This window comes from Fukomys damarensis, unplaced genomic scaffold (assembly GCF_012274545.1).
Source record: "Fukomys damarensis isolate Sample0158 unplaced genomic scaffold, DMR_v1.0_HiC HiC_scaffold_10, whole genome shotgun sequence".
Taxonomy (NCBI): domain Eukaryota; kingdom Metazoa; phylum Chordata; class Mammalia; order Rodentia; family Bathyergidae; genus Fukomys; species Fukomys damarensis.
Window position 1 is genome coordinate 27926027 of NW_022900922.1, and position 18258 is coordinate 27944284.

The 18258-nt window shown below is 42.2% G+C and overlaps 1 protein-coding gene across 5 annotated transcripts in view; it reads left to right on the forward strand.

The window, feature by feature from the left end:
* Tbc1d7 (TBC1 domain family member 7) overlaps positions 1–17136 on the forward strand; it is a 17856-nt gene extending 720 nt beyond the window's left edge. The window contains exons 1-8 of one of the 5 annotated variants that reach the window (XM_010622883.1): positions 7–209; positions 1387–1549; positions 2834–2914; positions 5931–6118; positions 11120–11257; positions 14910–15055; positions 15785–15914; positions 16891–17136. In XM_010622883.1, the coding sequence (XP_010621185.1) occupies positions 1438–1549; positions 2834–2914; positions 5931–6118; positions 11120–11257; positions 14910–15055; positions 15785–15914; positions 16891–16977 (882 nt within the window). In that variant the 5' untranslated portion in view covers positions 7–209; positions 1387–1437 and the 3' untranslated portion in view covers positions 16978–17136. Of the gene's footprint in view, positions 1–6; positions 210–1386; positions 1550–2833; positions 2915–4748; positions 4838–5930; positions 6119–11119; positions 11258–14909; positions 15056–15784; positions 15915–16890 lie in introns of those variants that run through there. The other 4 variants (XM_010622884.1, XM_010622887.1, XM_033761913.1 and 1 more) reach the window with 4 other exon arrangements.
* Positions 17137–18258: the final 1122 nt, after the last annotated feature.

An 18258-nucleotide genomic window follows, 5' to 3' on the forward strand; every position in this document is an offset into this window, starting at 1 on the left:
GCCGGCCGGGCTGGCGCGGGTGTCCCGACGCCTGCTTCCCCCGCGCGCCCCGATCTTGCGGTCCAGCAGCGCCCACTACCTGGTTTCCGCTGCCTCCCGCGGACCCTGGCCCCAACCCGGGTTTGTTTCCACTGCTGAGGTGAAGCGTACGGAATAGCGACTGTGGGACCTGGGCTCTGGGACCCGGTCGTGCTCACCTTTCCGCTCAGGTGGGCGCCCACGGGCAGCAGGTGTCCCTGACAGTATTTCTGCCAACCGCTCGCCTTTGCTGTCCTTAGACAACAGGGCTCTTTGAATGCTTTTCAGAAGCAAATCAACTCATTTTGCGCTGCAATGTTTTGGGTTTTTGTTTAAGCATCTGGTCATTTCCTAAACTAGTCGTAATCTTCCCTGTGACCGACTCGGTTCAGGATTCAGAGGATATCTTTTCAATAAGGAAGAGACTTTTGCCTGGTCATGGGGAATGTCTCTGATTTTTAGTAACTGAGCACTTACTCCTTTTTGCACCAGCCTTTGAAGCGTTTGGACGAGGCAGTGCAATATATTTTCGGAAAATGCATTACATCTTTACTGTTCTTGAAACACCAACATAATTTGAGCTTTTCTTGATGCTATCCCGGCAACACTAGGAAGGTTCTCGGGAAATAGCCGGGATCACTGAGCTGTTTAAGTCCTCAGGCCATATTTTATGTCATTTTTCTACCTCCAGTTTTGTGGGTGTCACTTATCAATTGCTCCGTACCCTCTTCTGGTTATAATGTAATAGTGTGTATCTGTTGGGAGTTTTGAAGTTTGACGGTTGAATTTGATAATGCTGTGTTTAAAAATAAAAGAAAAATAAGAGAGAAACGTGACTTTTTACCTTTCTATAACTTAAAATTTTCATTTTACAAAATGCCCACTTTAGAAAGCACAGCTAAGCAAAGGAAAGACAGTTAAAAGCATCTGGTATCCTATTACTTGTAGATAACTGTTGTTACTAGTTTGGAATATAGTCAATTTTTAATACATATTTTGTAAAAACAGAACCAGTATATACTGCTTGGTAGCCACTTTGTGCGGCAACCTATAATCTTACCTGTCTTCCCTTCTCAGTAACTTAGTTCTGTGTACATTCACAATGGCCACAGAATATCCATGATCTAGTATCTGAGAAGAGTAGGAATGCTAGTGCATAAACCTTGTGCAGTCTATTTTAGCATAGTGCTGTTCACTAACCTCTTAATTTTTGGCCAAGGTGCACAGGTGAGATTGTGTTACTTGTATAAATGTAATGATTTAATATCAAGTCCCCTGAAAGAGGTGGCAGTTTATCATGCCGTAGCTAATTGAAAAGTTGGAGCAAATCATTGGTAAAATTTCCAATGCTTCATTCTTTGTCTCTAGGTCTCCCTGGTCCCCATCTTTCTCCTTCTTTCTCTCCTCCAAGAATGAAACATGACTGAAGACTCTCAGAGAAACTTTCGTTCAGTATATTATGAGAAAGTGGGATTTCGTGGAGTTGAAGAAAAGAAGTCACTGGAAATCCTTCTGAAAGATGACCGTTTGGGTGAGTTTTACGTGTTTCATTAAGCTTATTTGTTCAGTTGGATGTGGTGGTGCACACCTGTTATCCCAGCCACTTGGGAGGCTGAGGCAGGAGGATTACAAGTTTAAGCCCAGCCTTGGCAACTTCGCAATTTAGTGAGACCCTGTCTCAAAATAAAAAAATAAGAAGAGCTGGGATGTTAGCTCAGTGTGAAGGCCCTGGCTTCATTTTCCAGTACCACACACATACATGTACACAAAAGCTTATTGGTTCTCAGTCTTCTCAATTATTTGAAATAAATATTAGCTTCAGAGACATCTAGAGGATATTTGTTACTTGTTACATATTTTTCAGTGTTATGATGATATCAGAATGGTATGTTTTGAGAAAACTTCCAGAATTTTTGAATTTTTATTTCACTGACAAGTTTTTGCAAGAACTTTTAAACAGCAACATTTGTCTTTATTAATCCTTTATACTTCCTTTCTTCAGTTTGCAGATGTCTTCATAGCTTCTAAGTAAACTTGCAACAACTTCAGTCATGATTTTCCATTGTGGAAATACTAGGATTGCATTATAATATTGATGTTTAGTGATGATAAAGTTGGCCATTAGCCAAAGTGAAATAAGTTTAACCCTAGTTAAAAATGTTTTATTTGCATAGAATGCTATTTATTTGCTTGTTTTGTTTTTATTTGTGCTGGGATCAAACCCAGGGCCTTACATTTGTTAGGCAAGTGCCCTGCACCCTGCCCAGCACAGAGTGCTTTTAAATTGCAGAAATATTTCACACCTGACTTTTGGTCTCATTGTGGAGTCCATGTTTCAAGTACATGTAGCATTACAACACTTCCTTGATAGGAAGAATTGAGGGCCAAGACTGTTATTTTTTGGGATCTGAGGACTGATGATACTCCTTATCAGCTGTGTTAACTTGGTGAATCACTAACTGCTTTGAGCTTCTGTTCTGTATCTTCATAACAACAACTCCCCAAGTAGGCTTGTAATGTGGGTGAAATGAGATGAGTTAATTATTAACTACCACTAATATTATAAGGAAGGTCATAATATATGAAAAATGCATCTCTTATATTATAAAATGCTAACTGTTTTAAATAGCTAAGTTGATAGAAGACCTGGGCAGGAAATCAGACCAATATTGCCTTTCCTAAATTTGCCGACTGTATGGTAGACTTCCTGAAGAAATATCTCACCTATCCTTTCAATTAGAAAAAAATGAAATGCACTTATGCAAACTGTAATTAGCATGAAAAGCTTTAACTGATTGCTTTTTTCTTCCTCTAGATATTGAGAAACTTTGTACTTTTAGCCAGAGGTTCCCTCTCCCATCCATGTACCGTGCATTGGTATGGAAGGTGCTTCTAGGTATGAGCCCCTGAAGTCGGGGAATTTGTTTTCGAAAGTATTGAATAATGGGCTCCTTTGTCACAGTCAGAAAGGGGGGATGTGGTTAGGTCCTTTACTGAGTCTTGGGTCTTCCTTGGGTCCTCACTGTGAAAGCTGTTAGGAAGGTGACTTAAGCAGAAATACATTAAATATTACTCTAGGAGCATCAGTCTGTTAATGATGGAAAAGGAAGTCTTGTACATTCCCAAGAAGAGATGTGGCAGAACTTTGGTCTGGGAGAAAGGAGATCTGGTCTGCCCTTTGCAGTGAGCCAGGTCATCTGGAGAAGACCCCCCCTCTGGGGCTCATCTTTCGCATCTGTGCAGTGAGAATATTGAGCTCAGTTACTTAGCTTTAAATTTGTTATATTTTGCGATTCTCAGAAGTGCCACTTCATGTGTGCTATCAGACTCAAAAAGGAATCACAGTTTTCTTTCCCTAAAAGTATAAGTAATGAGTTCTAGTGATAAGAAGAAAATGGACTGTGCTTAGTGTTTATGGAAGAAAGCCTCCAGCACAGAAGCCAACATCAGCTCTTTTGAGCCCAAGATGTTTTTCCCTGTCATTGTTGAGCCTCCTAAAGCATATAATACCCATCTGTTACCACCCTCCATTTCTTTCTTAAAATTTGTTTGCTATAACTGTCAGACAGTGGGATAGAGCTTTATGTGGAATACAAACTGGTACTGCTATTTAATGGGCCTCCCTAGATGCCACTCACCAAGCTGAGTGGATTCCATCAATGACATGGTGCAGTCCTAGAATTCTTCTGAGCCAGATCATGACAGCCCAGTTTTAGAGATGGGGAAGAAGACAGGGAGGCCACATACTGGCCTGTGAGGAAGGCCTTACAGTCCGCAAGTGACAGTACTAGGATTTAAGTTCTTTTGTAGAACTCACGTGAAGGAAGAATAGCTATGGACCCTGTTTTCTTTCCCAAATGTGTATTTTCAGGACTTGAGAGCCCTGCAGTCCTAAGTGTGGCTACATAGTGTGGAGGTGCCGAGGGACTGTGAGCCATTTTAGAAAGCCCTGCTGAATGCCTCTTTGTTGAGCATCTCAACAGCCTTGGGTGCTTCTGTCTGGTAGATCATTCTACAGTTATAGTCTACAGAAATGGTAGCAACTACGGATTTTAGTTTTTCCCAGAGCAGTTTTTTCCCCTAAATCTGAATATCTCCATTGGTCATGAAGATACGTGCCTTCCCGGGTACGATGAGATAGTCGTGTTGACAGCATCCCTTTCAGTCCTGGAGGTACTGTGTCTTAGTAACTGCCCCGGGTCAGGGGGATACACCGCTGTGCTTTGCCACATTTCCTGAGTGCCGAGTCCTGTCTGGCTTGTGCATCTTCTCTGATTCTCTTGTCTTTATCATGTAAACAATCATTATTTTTTTGGGTAAAGACACCAAAAATTCAGAGCTTTTACAATATGAAGGACTCTTCCTAGCAGAGACTTTTTTTTGAGGGTGTACTTTTCTTGTTTGATTGCTCAGGGATGTTTGGATGCCAGATTCCTGCTGACATTTTAAGTAAATATCAGAAAGAGACTTTTTAGGACCAACCCTGACAAACCAGTTTAAGGTTTAACTTGGGAGGCATGGTGCTGCTAGTAGTAGTGTCATCAAGGTGCGGCTGTTTCATCTGCATTAGCCAAGGTGTGCAGGACAGTAGTATATTCTCTTAGCTTCTCTGAAAGCCTAGCACAGGGCCCCCCTAGCTCTGCTGAGTAAAGGTTTGTGTCAGGAAAGGGAACATTTAAACAAGTTGGTTAGTTGGATACTTTCGAGCTCATCTACCTTTTGTTTCCCAGAATACTGGAACTGTGGTGTTTTGCACTAAAGAGTGAGCCGGAGTCAGATGTACTTCTAGCTCGCACTGTTCCTAACTTAGCGTGGCCAGGTACTGTTTGAGCGCTTTCTGTATATTGATTTATTCATCCTAATACCTGCCTTAGGTTAGGTGTTATAATTCCTATTCTTCAGATGGGGAAGCTAAGCCATAGGGAGAGAGAAGAAATTGTCAAAGGGTTCCCAGTCAGTTAATTGTAGAGCTAGAGATCAAATCCAGAAACTTTGAATCCAGAGCCCATGCTTCTGTGTTACCTTGAGTGAGGCTGGAATAATAAACAGCTGTTTTGCCTCATTGCAAAACTGAGAGCTTTGGAAATTCATCACCACCATTCCTCAAATCTGTTTGTCCATGATTTCCTTTTCTTATGAAGATGCCAGGGGATTGGCCTCTTCAGAGAGCATCAGTGAAATGCTTGTCTGTCCCATCTCCTGCCTCTGCTAAATTAGGAAACAAGAGCCCAGAGGGACAGGCATATTTGTGAGAGTCCTGGGCTTAGCAGACCTGAGATGAGAGCCTGGAGTTACTGCAGGCACATCCAGTGGTCTTCCCACTGTGTTTTTACCATGATACTTGCTTGCAAAAGAGATGTGGCTCTCATGCCATAGCCTAAAGAGCAGATACCATGTTTAAATGGAGTAAGGAGCATAAACTGCCTTAGAAATGCAGTGTAAGATGACCTCATCAGTGAAGACCAGGGACTTCTGTGGCCCTGAAGAGAGGATTCTTCGTGAACAAGTTTTGACTGCTGTGGGGAAGGAGGACTGGACAGGCTGTTGGTTCTGAGATGTAGGAGGCCACATGCCAAAATTGAAGAGAAGACTCTGGGGGCACAAGGTGGCACCATCTTGACAGCTATCCTGTGGTTATTATCATCTTGAAATTAAGTGACATGCTTATTTCGAGGCTTTCACTATGCCATTTAATTTCTCCTTAATATCAGTGATTAAATATCATTCTGATACTGATAATATACAACACCTAAGATTGTTACAGTGAGAGTTGCTAAAAGAGAATATGTGGTATTAACTGTATGTATGAAGTCTGGTCTAATCGTGAGGCTGGATCTCATAGGGTTCTTTTTAGAAGAGGTGTGGTTTGGACTGGTGTCTCAGTATTTTGCTTTTTGTTCTGGTCTTCTTAGGGATCCTGCCTCCCCACCATGAGTCTCATGGCCATGTGATGATGTATCGCAAGGATCAGTACTGTGATGTCCTTCATGCCCTGAAAGTGATTCGCTTCGTCAGTGATGCCACCCCTCAGGTAGACGTCTATCTTCGCATGTATCAGCTGGAGTCCGGGAAGTTGCCTCGAAGTCCCTCCTTTCCACTGGTTAGTAAAAATCTTGCTTGACATTTAATTTCACTCTTTTTTCCCTGCATTACTAGGAATCAAAATAATTTTGCCTTGTGCTACATCCCCAGCCCTTTGTTAATTTTTAGACAGCGTCTTATTAAGTTGCTAAGTTGCCCTTGCTGGGCTCAAACTTAGGATCTTCCACCTCAGCCTCCCAGCGTGTTAACTCTTAACCATCCTGTTTGTTCAACCTTTGACTGCATCATATTTTGCCTTAAAACTTTCAGTGGCTCTCAATGTCAGTAAAACGAAAGCAACCTGTCTTTGCCTGGTGTTCATGGCCCGGTACATTCTGACCTAATATGCCTTATTAAAAAAAAAAACACATTTTATTTCTAAATATTATAGTCATGCATTGCTTTCTGACGGGGATACATTCTGAGAAATGTATCCTTAGACAATTTCATCATTGTGCAAACATTGTAGAACATACTGACTTGAGCTAGAGAGCTGCAGTATTACTGGGAAATTCAGGCTTATTGGACCATCATCATATTTTGGGCCCCTTGTCATCTAAAAAATTGTTATACAGCACATGATGATAATTTTAAAGGTACAGAAAAGTTACAGGAATTCTTCCAAGAATTCCTATACACCCTTTAGATTCCTTAGCTATTAACATTTATGACATTTGCTTTGGTATTTTCCTTATAAATGTACACATACTTCCTTTTTCAAACCTTTTGTGAATGAGACACAGACATGGTGTCCTGTGTCCTCAGATTCCTTCACTTCTAAAGGTGACACCCTCAGCAGTACAGTCATCAAAACCAAGAAGCCCAAGTTGCTGCAGTATTAACATCTCACCTGTAGACTCCATTCACATTTGACCAGTTGTCCCTGTAGTGCCCTTTTCACAAATAAACAATAAAAGTTCTGGTATTGAATTATAGATTGCATGGAGTTGTTATATTGCTTTAGTCACCTCTGATTTGGGTCAGTTGCCTTGTTTTTTTCTCCCTACCTGTCATACCCTTGACATTTTCGAGGGGTGTAGGTAAGTTATTTTGCAATAGCCCCTTGCTGTAAGTCTGGCTGGTGCTCCCTCCCGATTTTAGCCAGGTTATGTGCTTTCAGCAGGGACAGTACCTGGGCACTGATAGCCAGAGGCACCCCTTGTGGATTGGTCCTGTGAAAGGTTCACTTGTGCCTGCTGGGTTTTCCCCTGGAGATGTTTTTCCCCTTACTATGTCCCTTTGTGGAGAGACACTTTAAAACTGCCGTGTAGTTATCCTAGCCCTTATTAAACTTTTATCCATGAGTTATAACATCTACTGATGCTTTTTTAAAGAACTTTAAATAATTTTAGGTGTTGAAAAAAATAGTACAGCATCAGCATGCTTAACTTCCACCTCTTACATAACCACAGTCTAATGATCAAAACCAGAAAATTGGCTTTGATACAACACTCAGAGCTAGGCTATAGACCATACTGAGGCTTTGCTGATTGTTCCGCTGATATCCCGCTTCTGATCCAGGATCCAGTCCCTGACCACACCTTACCTTAAGAAACCGTATCTTAGTCTGCCTTAATCCAGAATAGCTCCTCAGTCTTTCCTGTTTTTTCATGACTGGGACACTTTTGCAGAGTGCTAGCCAGTGGAGCGTCTCCTCGTGATTAGAATCTGGCTGTGTGTACTACTGGCAAGAATACCACAGAGGTCTGACTCCCACTCCAGTTGCTGTAGCTTTGATCAGTTAATCAAAGTGGTATTGCAAGGTTTCTCCACTGTAAAGTTACTATTTTCCTGTGTAATTAATAAGTAACTCGGGGTGAGGTACTTTGAGACTTGTAAAAATCCACCCAGTCAACATTCTTGCCCAAAACAGTTTTTACCATGCTGGCTGCCAAATGGTGATTTTCTTTTTCATTCCTTCCACATTTAGTTGGTTTTCTAACAGAGAGTTTTCCCTTCTTTTGTTTATTGATACCAGTAAGAACTTACGGAGTCCTTTTTTATCCAGTGGCCTGTAATCCATGACTGCTGTTACTTTCGGCGCTCAGATTGTCCCACACTTGGCCAGTGGCAGCCCCTTCCAGCTGTACTTTGCCTTTTTGATAAGTTCCCATCAGTTGGAGTATTTCCTGCCTTTCTGCCACAAGATACTCCAGGCTCATTTTATTCTTTCTGTGCTGCAGCTGTGGAATCAGCCTTTTCTTTTTGGTATTTAGAAACCAAAAATAAGATGCATGTATGCTTATTATTCTAAGCTGTCACTGTTTCTAGACTCTCGGTAGACAGACAGGAAGCACATGTATGTACACACACATACCTCTATGTATCTGTATACATGTGTATAGAGGGTTTTTGTTTTGTGTTGTTTTGGCACTGGGGATGGAACCTGGCCTTGAACTTGCCAGGCAAGTGCTCTGGCACTGAGCTATGCTCATAGCACCTATATGAGGTCTGGTCAAAAAACACCGTGAATATTTAAATTTACAGTAAAAGACACATTTCCATTAATACCCCTCCCCAAATACTCCGCCTGGCTTCACACACATATCCCTTGCCACTTTCTGCATTGTCATGGCTGTTTCGACGTTCTGAACCGATTCCAAACACTTACCTTCCATGGTTATTTTGAGGAAGAGCCAGAAGCCTCATGGCACAGATCTGGTGCATAAGGTGGAAGAGGACACAGTGCAGTGTTTTTACCAGCCTGTCTTTCCATTGGATAGCACTCGGCAGCAGCACTCACTGTATTTCTGGTGACACCTCATTAAGACACTCAGGAAAGAGGACTTCCAGAACTGCTTCACAGAGTGGTAAAAATGATGGGATGAGTGTTTAAAGCAAACGAGGGTATACTGAGGGGGATTAATGGCAGTGTCCCTTACTGTAATAATTTTAAAAAATAAACATTTACCATATCTTTATGTCACACCTTGTATGTTATATATACATGAATGTATATAATCATATACCTACATACATCATACCTGTATAAAAATTTAAAACTTTGAGTTCTTACTGATGTCTTCAATTTCAGTCTAGTATCACAAACTCATTCCACCCTTTACCCTTTCCGTATTTGCAACTGCCTTTGACAGTACAGATGTGAAAAGGCTCTGACACATTTGCTTCTCTGCTTCCTTGCTTGTTTCCTATATGTAACCAGCAGCACCAGATGCAGCTGCAGATGCCTTATGTTCCCTTGGCCCTGGACCTGAGGGTCAGGGTGGTCCCTGGCTACTTCTGTACCCTTCAGCCCTGACCCTCATCAGCCTCAGCCTCTTCCTTGGCCTTGCCCACCTTCTCTGCTGCAGTCCCCAGCTCCAGGCTGCTTTGTGAACTTCATCTCCAGCAAACCCCTTACTTTAGTTACTTGGGCTACTTACTGTTAGGGAGGGGAGGAAGAAGTGGGCAGGGAGAGGAATAATTATAGATTGCAAGATTTTGCCTATTTTATGGCAGTTCTCGCTAGGCATTTTAATGAAGGTTTGTTTGGCTAAAACACAGTGAATGGTTCAAACAGGTCATTGCAAGTTTTGCTGATCCACAAAGTGGATTTATTGGTAGATTAGACTGCAATCTGTAATAAAAATATTTATTTTTATTTTTTGAATTTAATGATATGATACCCATGGGCCAATCTTAGAGCTAACAAAGGTAATCTCCTTTCATTGAAAAATTTTTAAGAGAGAAATTTCCTTAAAAATAATTGGAACATCACTAGAACAGGCACTATGAAGTGGCTAGTATGGCATGAGTCTTTCAGTTACATATTAAATTAGGATAATCTGTTAGCTCCAGAAGTTTAAATGGTCCTACTCAGTTTGTCCTGCTCCCAGCCGCGCTCAGGCACCCTTGCTATTCAGGTGTACTGGGGGCCCTGTTGCCCCAGTCGCCAAGCCCTACTCATTCTTTATCCATTAATAAGAATGTGTGGCAGTGCTCAGGCAGAAATGGAGCACCGAAGGACGGTGGCCCTCTTCCCTGAAGAGGAGAGCTGGGGACCTTAGAGGGCGTCTAGCGTCAGACCCAGGATTTCATGGGAGTCTAAGAATGGAGATTTCTCTTCCCTTCTCTGGCACATCGATGCTTAGAAGAATTTTCTATAATGCTATTATTCTCAATAATTTATAGATTACTAACAATTTGAAACAATACTAAAGATGAGATACTTTTATTATAATTGGATTTTGGAAGTAACTTGGAATTTTTTAGGGAAGAAGAAGGATGCTTCTTAGTTTCATTTTAACATTAAAATCCATCAGCTATGAAATCCTAGATGAAAATGTGAAGTTTTTCAGTATGATTACAGTGTTGGAAAACAAAATAGTTTTCCAGACAAAGTTCCCAAGTGTTTATGATTATTTTTTTGCAATGCCTAACCCAGGGCCTTTGCACGTGTAATGCAAGTGCTCTAATACTGGGCCAAAATCTCAGCCCAAGCTGCAGTTTTTATAGGGTTTCTCTGTTGAAATTTACTTGAGGCTTTACTTCCATGTTCTGATTATTATTATAGTATTGATGCTCATTCTCTTGATTCCTAAAGTTCTGGTTCTAGAGACTTAAATTTAGGTGCTTAAAGATAGGACGAAATTCTAAAAGTATGCATGAATGCTTTGAAATAAAGCAAATGCCCTAGAAGTCCTTCAGTATTTGCAAACTGCTCTGTTGACAAGCGTCTCCAAATATCTGCTGTTTGTCACATACTTTTGGAAGAAATCCTGGTTCATGATTTCTTTGAGTGATTTTAGGTGGACACTTGCTCACAACATGTGTTGACTTTGTGATGAGCTTAATATTAGAAGGTGGAGGCTCCCTAAAAAGGAATCCTTCGTAAATAGCACCAACCCAGATGTATTTCTATAGTCCCTTCTCTTTCTCCCTCTGCACTTCTCTTTACTACTTTTTGATCAGACTTTGTTTTATTGCAGCTTTTTCAAAAAATGCAGCCTTTTCATTTTTATTACAGAACTGTGTCTTCCTCTCTTCTGCTTCCTCTTGAGATGTTTTATGTATCTTTCAGGAAGCAGAAGATGAAGTATTTCTTGCCATTGCTAAAGCCATGGAAGAGATGGTGGAAGATAGTGTGGACTGCTACTGGATCATCCGATGCTTCGTGAACCAGTTGAATACCAAGTACCGGGATTCTTTGCCACAGCTGGTGAGGGCTGTTTTTGGCTAATTGTTGGGTGAGCAGTGGATTAAGGATCATCAGAGAGAACCTAACTTCCGGGTGCTGCTGTAATTCTGAGTGGATCCTCTGCAGTGGGGCTCAGTAAATGCATTCTATATAAAGCCAGAGAGTAAACTTCTTCAGTGTAGCGGCCATGGATCTACCTCTGTCACAATCACTCAGCTCTGCTGCTGGAGCCCAAGAGCAACCATAGACATGACACACACTAAAAAGTGCTAGGCCTGGAATGCACCACTGCAGGCTACATTTAGCCAGTGCTTGGTCTATAGTATTCACTATGCTGGTCCAGAATCCACCAATTTTATCTAGAATGACCCTTCTACATGTATTAGGGTTTAAGTTTGCTGGTGTGTACAATCTTGGGAGACCCAAATAACAGAAACTTGTAACCGGAAGTCCAGAGGTGAAGCAGACCACAGGTGGTGCTACAGCACCACAGTATGGACTCCTGCCATTTTGCTCCAGCATTAGATGCAGTCCTTCCATTCCTATCAGTCCAGAAGCCATGAATGACATCCGTGTTCTGGGCAGAAAGGAAGGGGAGGGCAAAGATAAGTGTGAGGGAGGAAAAGGGAGAAGCCAGTCAGGTCACAAGCAGGCTTTCCTGCTGTGTGTATGCAGATGCTCCTCAGTGTATGGCGAGGCTACATCCCAGTAAGCCATGACAAGGTGAAGATGTAGTTCACTGCATCTTCTAAACATCAGAGTTTAGAGCCACAGTGTGCCTGGATGGGCAAAAGTAAGACCGTGCACCAGCAACCTGAGCAAAGACCCAGATTCAGAATTCCACCTGCACTTTCTCCTGAATGTGTAACACTTTCAACATCATTGTCAAATTGAAAAATCTACAATCTAATTGTCTTAAGTCGGGGCCATCTGTATCAGTGGCCAGGACTGTGTCATTTGGCTTTCTTCTCTGCAGCAGACGCTGGGAAACATGGTTTTAAAAAGCCTGGTGCATGATAAATCTCCCAGGAGAGCTGCAATTCTCTTAGTGAGGAATGTGCCAGGGTGGGGTCCTCTCTGGTGCCAAACCCTGGCTTAGGTCCCAAGAACTGAGAGTCTTGATTTGTGGCATAAGCCAGTCTTGCTTGGTGATTCTCTTCTTTCTAGTTTTTTCTCTCTATTATATCATTTATAAAAATGAATTTTTCCTGAATCATTGAGTTTATTTGAAAACTCTTCTGAAAGTGGAAATTGTGACTCAAGGTGCCGGAAAGGCAAGGGGCCGTGAAGAAGGCAGATGAGCTGCAAAGACCATGGTGCAGCTGTGTCCCCTACTTAACTGAAGGGGCAGGAGGCAGGACCCTCCAGCTTCAGTTCTTATGAGAGCAGTTTTTGCATATTTTAATTACATAAAATTTGATTTTAGGATTTTGAGATTTGATCCACTTACTTGATTTCAATAAAAATGCTTTAAGCATGGAATTGGAGCCTGAGTAAGCATGATGTTTGTTGTCTAAATCAGGAGGTCTTTTTTTGTTTGGTACTGGGGATTGAACTCGGGTCCTTGCGCTTGCAAGGCAGGCCACTGAACCACTGAGCTAAATCCCTGGCCCTAAATCAGGAGGTCTTATTCATACTGTGGTTTAATTAGCTTTCTTGTTTAATTTTGAAGTTGGCATTTTGATTAGTTATGCTATATCTAAAAATATTTGGGGGGAAACCTCAGTAATAAATGAGTAGATTCTCAGAAGAAATTAAACCACCTGGATGAGTCCATGTTACCCTAGATCTGGGCCAATACCCCACTTCCTTCCTGAGCAGTGACATTGTCACCAGCCTGGCATGCCTCTGCTAGACCCTTGCCTGCTTGTGGATTTATCAAGTGACTTCTTAAAAACATGTGAGCAGCTTCTCATTGTACATGTGACCTTATAGTTCTGTTTTTAACTTGGAGAACTTTGCAAGTTTGTACAGAATCATCACTACTTTTCAGTTCCTGATTTCCCACTAGTATACCTGGGAGCTTTTGAAAATTCCCAGACTTTTCCTCCTCTACTGGGCCAATTAAATCAGAATCTCTCGGGGGGGCCTTGGAATTCTAATTTTTTAAAGATTCCAGGCAATTCTGAGGTGTGACTAGGGTTGAGAGCCACTCATTTAGAACTACCTTTTTTTCTAATTTACTTATAGCACTTCCTGTTATGAATCTGCCCATGCTAACAGCCACACAGACAGTAAACCTGCCCTTGTACATGGTTACCATGTGCACACACACCCTCTAGGCTGCTACCTAGAAGGGAGTGTGTGAGTGAAGGAGAGAACACTAAAATTCTGTGTCTTATTTATTTATTTATTTTTTGATACCGGAAATTGAACTCGGGCCCTTGCATTTGCAAGAGAGGTGGCAGAACCACTGAGCCAAATCCTCGGCCCTCTGTGTCTTTCTTAATGGCCATATCATTCTATGCTCTCCAAAACAGATTATGAGGTTTTCTTTTTTCCATTTGATGCTAATACCTGACAGTTCCAATCTCATAAATCTTTGTCCATCTGATAGTGAAGATGTTGTTTTAATTTCTATATCTGCAGTTTCTAGTGAAGATTTCTGTCACTTTCTTGGCTTTTTTCCTTTATAAATGTTACCCATAGACTCTGGATGGTTATGCTGTATTTATACACATTTTGCAAATACTTTCTCACAGTTTGTCATACAAAGATCTTAAGTTTTGATACACTAGGATTTGTCCGTATTTTTCTTTTACTTCTATAGCTTATTAAGCCCTTTCCAGACCCCACATTAAAAAATGTGTTTTCTCTTAGCGTTCTTAACTCCTTGAAGGTTTTACAGTTAGCCTATAATTTGAAAGGGATTTCTCTTTGTGGTTGGTACCAGACAGAGAGTGGAATTCACTCCTATACTTCACTGGAATGTCACAACTCCTACCAGCTCACCACTAACCTGTCTTCCTTTTCCTGCACCTGGCAGGGTTAACTTGGCTTTATTAATGAACTGTGTCATTTAAGCATATTATTTCTGTGTTTACCGGTGAGGCTACTAAAGCACAGAGAATTTGAGTCACTTGCCCAGGGCCACACAGTAATCAGTAGAACTACCACTTACACTCTCAGTGCATTCTGTTTTCACAGATTCAAAATGGCACCTGATTCATTGGCCTTTTTTCATCACCATCTCTTTTTGGCTCATTCTTCCTTCTTTTTCCCATCCACTTCTTTGGTCTTACCCTTTCTCTTTCCCTTTGCTTGCCATCCATCCATCCTGTTAGTCTAGTCTAGTGTAGTCTAATTTACCTAAAATTGACTGCTCCAGACCAGCCAGTACCGTCACAGGCTTTTCTCAGCTCCTCAGAGTGACTGAATTATGCTTCGGACTTTCTGAGGCTGCTGAATGCGGTTTGTGCAGTAAGCACCAGGGTGACTGACTGTTTTGCCTGGGGTTGGCCTGGATGGAAGAGGAAGTGTGTGTCCAGGGGAAACCCAGAAGCTGGGACTGACCTGGAAACTGCTGGGTCAAAGTGACTTGGATGAGCCTGATGTTTTGTTTTCTAGTGTTTCCTTGTATGCAGCACGCACATTTTTTTCCATCATAGGCTGTTACAGCAGGTGACATCATGTCACAGGAAACCAGTGACCTCTCTTCCTGTTTAATCTCTAGCCAAAGGCTTTGGAGCAATACTTGAATCTGGAAGATAGCAGACTGCTGAGTCATCTGAAGTCCTGCTCTGCGGTGTCCAGGCTGCCCTACGATCTCTGGTTCAAGAGGTGCTTTGCAGGATGCCTGCCTGAATCCAGTTTACAGAGGCAAGTGTTTCCTTCTGAGACACACTGGGGGCCTGGAGTCAGAGAAGAATCCTGGCCTTTCCTGTGATTGACCCTGAACATACAAATTTGTTTAGCACAGTTCGAAGCTAAATTCTCTAGCAGCTACCATAAGAGAATATGATTCTAATCATTATTGAATGAATATGCACTTAGATTGAGCACCTTCTGTGTATTAGGTGCTAAATAACAGTCACATCTGAAATGGTCCAGGAGCTTATATAAGCGGGAGCTCCTCTTTTCTAGAATTGTGGTAGGTCCTGATCTAATAGAAATCTTGGTATTTCTGTTTCTTCATAGCACCTTTAAAAAGGAGCTAAAGGTACTCAAAGATCTGAGACTGTTCCAGGCGCCTGTGGTGTGCATTGGAATTGGCATTTGGTAGATTCTGAGGAGAGCATAGAGTTTGTGTGTGGTGTCAGGGATAGAACCCAGGGTCTTGCACGTGCTAGGCAAACGCACTGTTGCAGCCACATCCTGAGTCTCAAGCAGTCGTTTTCAGTGAACTTTTTCTTTCGAATGCTGATTCTAGCTGGAGTAGATTTCAAATGGCTCACCTGTTTTGTTTCTAATAATTATTTCATAGTCATTCCCTGAAGCTTTTAAAATAGGAATAATTTGGTCTTATTTTCTGTATTGAAAACAATTTGTTTATAGGTAAACATGGATTTCAAAACTATGTAAATTTTGATTCTATCTCTGTTTTTGTAGGGTTTGGGATAAAGTTGTAAGTGGTTCCTGTAAGATCCTAGTTTTTGTAGCTGTGGAAATTTTATTAACCTTTAAAATAAAAGTAATGGCACTGAACAGTGCAGAGAAGATAACAAAGTTCCTGGAAAATGTAAGTGTGCATTATTTGATTTGATTTTGAATTTAGAAATGAAGTCAGTCTAGCAAGCCAGATTTTCCTACTGCATTAAATTATTGCAGAGAAATAATACCCTGTATGTGTACTTCAGAAAAACCACTTCTCTCCCTGAAACATGGTGCCATGCAGTTGGCCTGGTTTTTCTTTGTATCCTCCTCTCTTCAAGGGTCACTGGTCTGAGCAGTGAGACCATTGCTGAGCCTACCCCTGGGGACTGGGGCCTTGTCCCCTGTGACGGCCAACATGTATGTCAGGGAGAGGAAGAGGCGAGATCCCGCTGTAATTTTCATCAGTGGAAAAAGGACTGTGCGATTTTGGGGAACTTGTAGCTCCTTGATTTCTCTTACTATTGCTGATGGAATCCCAGTTGAGTTTGTAAATGTCCTAAGTATTATCTTAGTGCATGTTGAAAAGGTCTAAATGAATTAGCTTTTTCCTCTGTATCCTAGACTCCTCTACTAGGGAAGAAGTGATAGAGAGTATGTCCTGGATGAGACCCGAAATCTGTGCCCCTTTAATTAGTCAGTACAAACATGTGGACAGTGGCTTGGTGAATAATTAGCACTAAGTGACTGTGTTCACTAATGAATCCTCTTCCTCCTGCTCATACTCACTGGTCAGTAGTGCCAGGCCCTGTCATCCTGTGGACAGCAGGTGTCTGTCTCCCCTTTAGAGGTGGGGCTCTGGGCTCCAGGCAGCTCTAGGAACCTGCTCAGGGTCCCCCGGTCAGCGGACAGTGCAAGGTTTGAACCTGTATCAGCACAGTCTGACACCAGAGCTGCACAGCATGTCCTCAGGTAGCATTAAAATAGTCCTTTGCTGTCACTTTCTGAAAAAGTAAAAATTTGCATGGAAATATTGTGCTATAATTGTTGTACCACAGTGAATGAGAGAAGATTCTAAAGTTCCAAACCCAGAAATTTCACCCAGGTTGCTTTGCTGTTCACAGATTCCCCAGGACAGCTCGGATGCCATTGTGAGCAAGGCCATCGACTTGTGGCACAAGCACTGTGGGACCCCGGTACATTCGGCCTGAACCCTCTCAGTAGCTGTGGCCGGGGTCCCAGGCCTGCCTTGAGCCTTCTGTTCATGTCACCTGACCTGCCTCACTGATTGCAGTGGTCTTTTTCTGTGGTGCTCAAAGTGGCATGTTTTTTCCAGTAAAATAATTTAATTAAAAGACCTGGTGTTGCTGTGTTGTGGGGCATCTTTCAGTTACACAAGAAATATAGAAATTCACTTGGGAATGGCATTTTTAAGAGTTGTTAGAAAAATGCTTCCAGTTTGTGAAGCCGCACAGACCTGGTGGGTGGGTGCACAAACCAGCAGTGTGGCACTGGGCTGCTCCACCCTGTGTCATTAGCGCGAGCTGGTTCTTTTTTGGTTCCTTTCAAAGGTCTATTTCTGGCATAAAGAACAACTTCCTGTTGTCAACACCCCAGACTTAGCTTTTGTTGCTGCAGAACTTGTGTAAAAGTGCGAGCTTGCTGCCTTCTCAGGCTTCATCTCGCTAAATACAATCCTTACATTTCTTTTTGCTTCTCTTTGTGCCGGTTGGGACAAAGCCTTTGTTGAACAAAATATGTCTAAATTTACCAATGAGGACATAGTACTTGTCTTGATATTTTGCTGGGCTCCTGATCTTTCCTGATGGGTCATGAAGTGTTGGGCTGACCCTTGGGGAGCCCTCTGCAGCACACAGAAGGAGCAGCGGAGGCGGCCCTGGCAGATCAAGGGTAATAGTTAATGACCCTTGGGCCATATTGGGCCACACAATGGTCACGTTCATGGGACAACATGGACCTTGCTGTGCCACTGGTGAGCGGAATGGATCCTTTGTTTCATCTCCCTCAGCTGTCAGCCCTGCCGAGCCTCAGCGGTGACCTCGATTCTGCACCTCACCCCAAATGAAGGGGAGATGGTGAAATTATGGAGTTACAGCTCTGAGAACCCAGTCCCTCCCCACTGTGTAAAACACTGGTTGAGAAAGGGTTCATAGAAAATGGAGTTTAGAAAAAAGCTGGTACTTCTCTCCATGATAGGTCTGAGGATATTTAATTTTAAAAAACAAACCCAAAACTCCACCTGGAAAAAGAAAGCTCTTAAAGCCAAACTGCTACTATAGTTAATACTTTTAAAAATAGACTTGCTGCCAACTGCCTGAAAAACCACAAACCACACACTGAGGAATTGCTGGCCCAGGCCCCTGCACCCAGGGTCTTGGAGGATGTTGAAGTTCAGAGTGAAGGGGTGAACTGGAAGTAGTGGAACTTCTGTTTCAGAGCTGCCTGTTATTTCCACAAACATTAAGATAGAA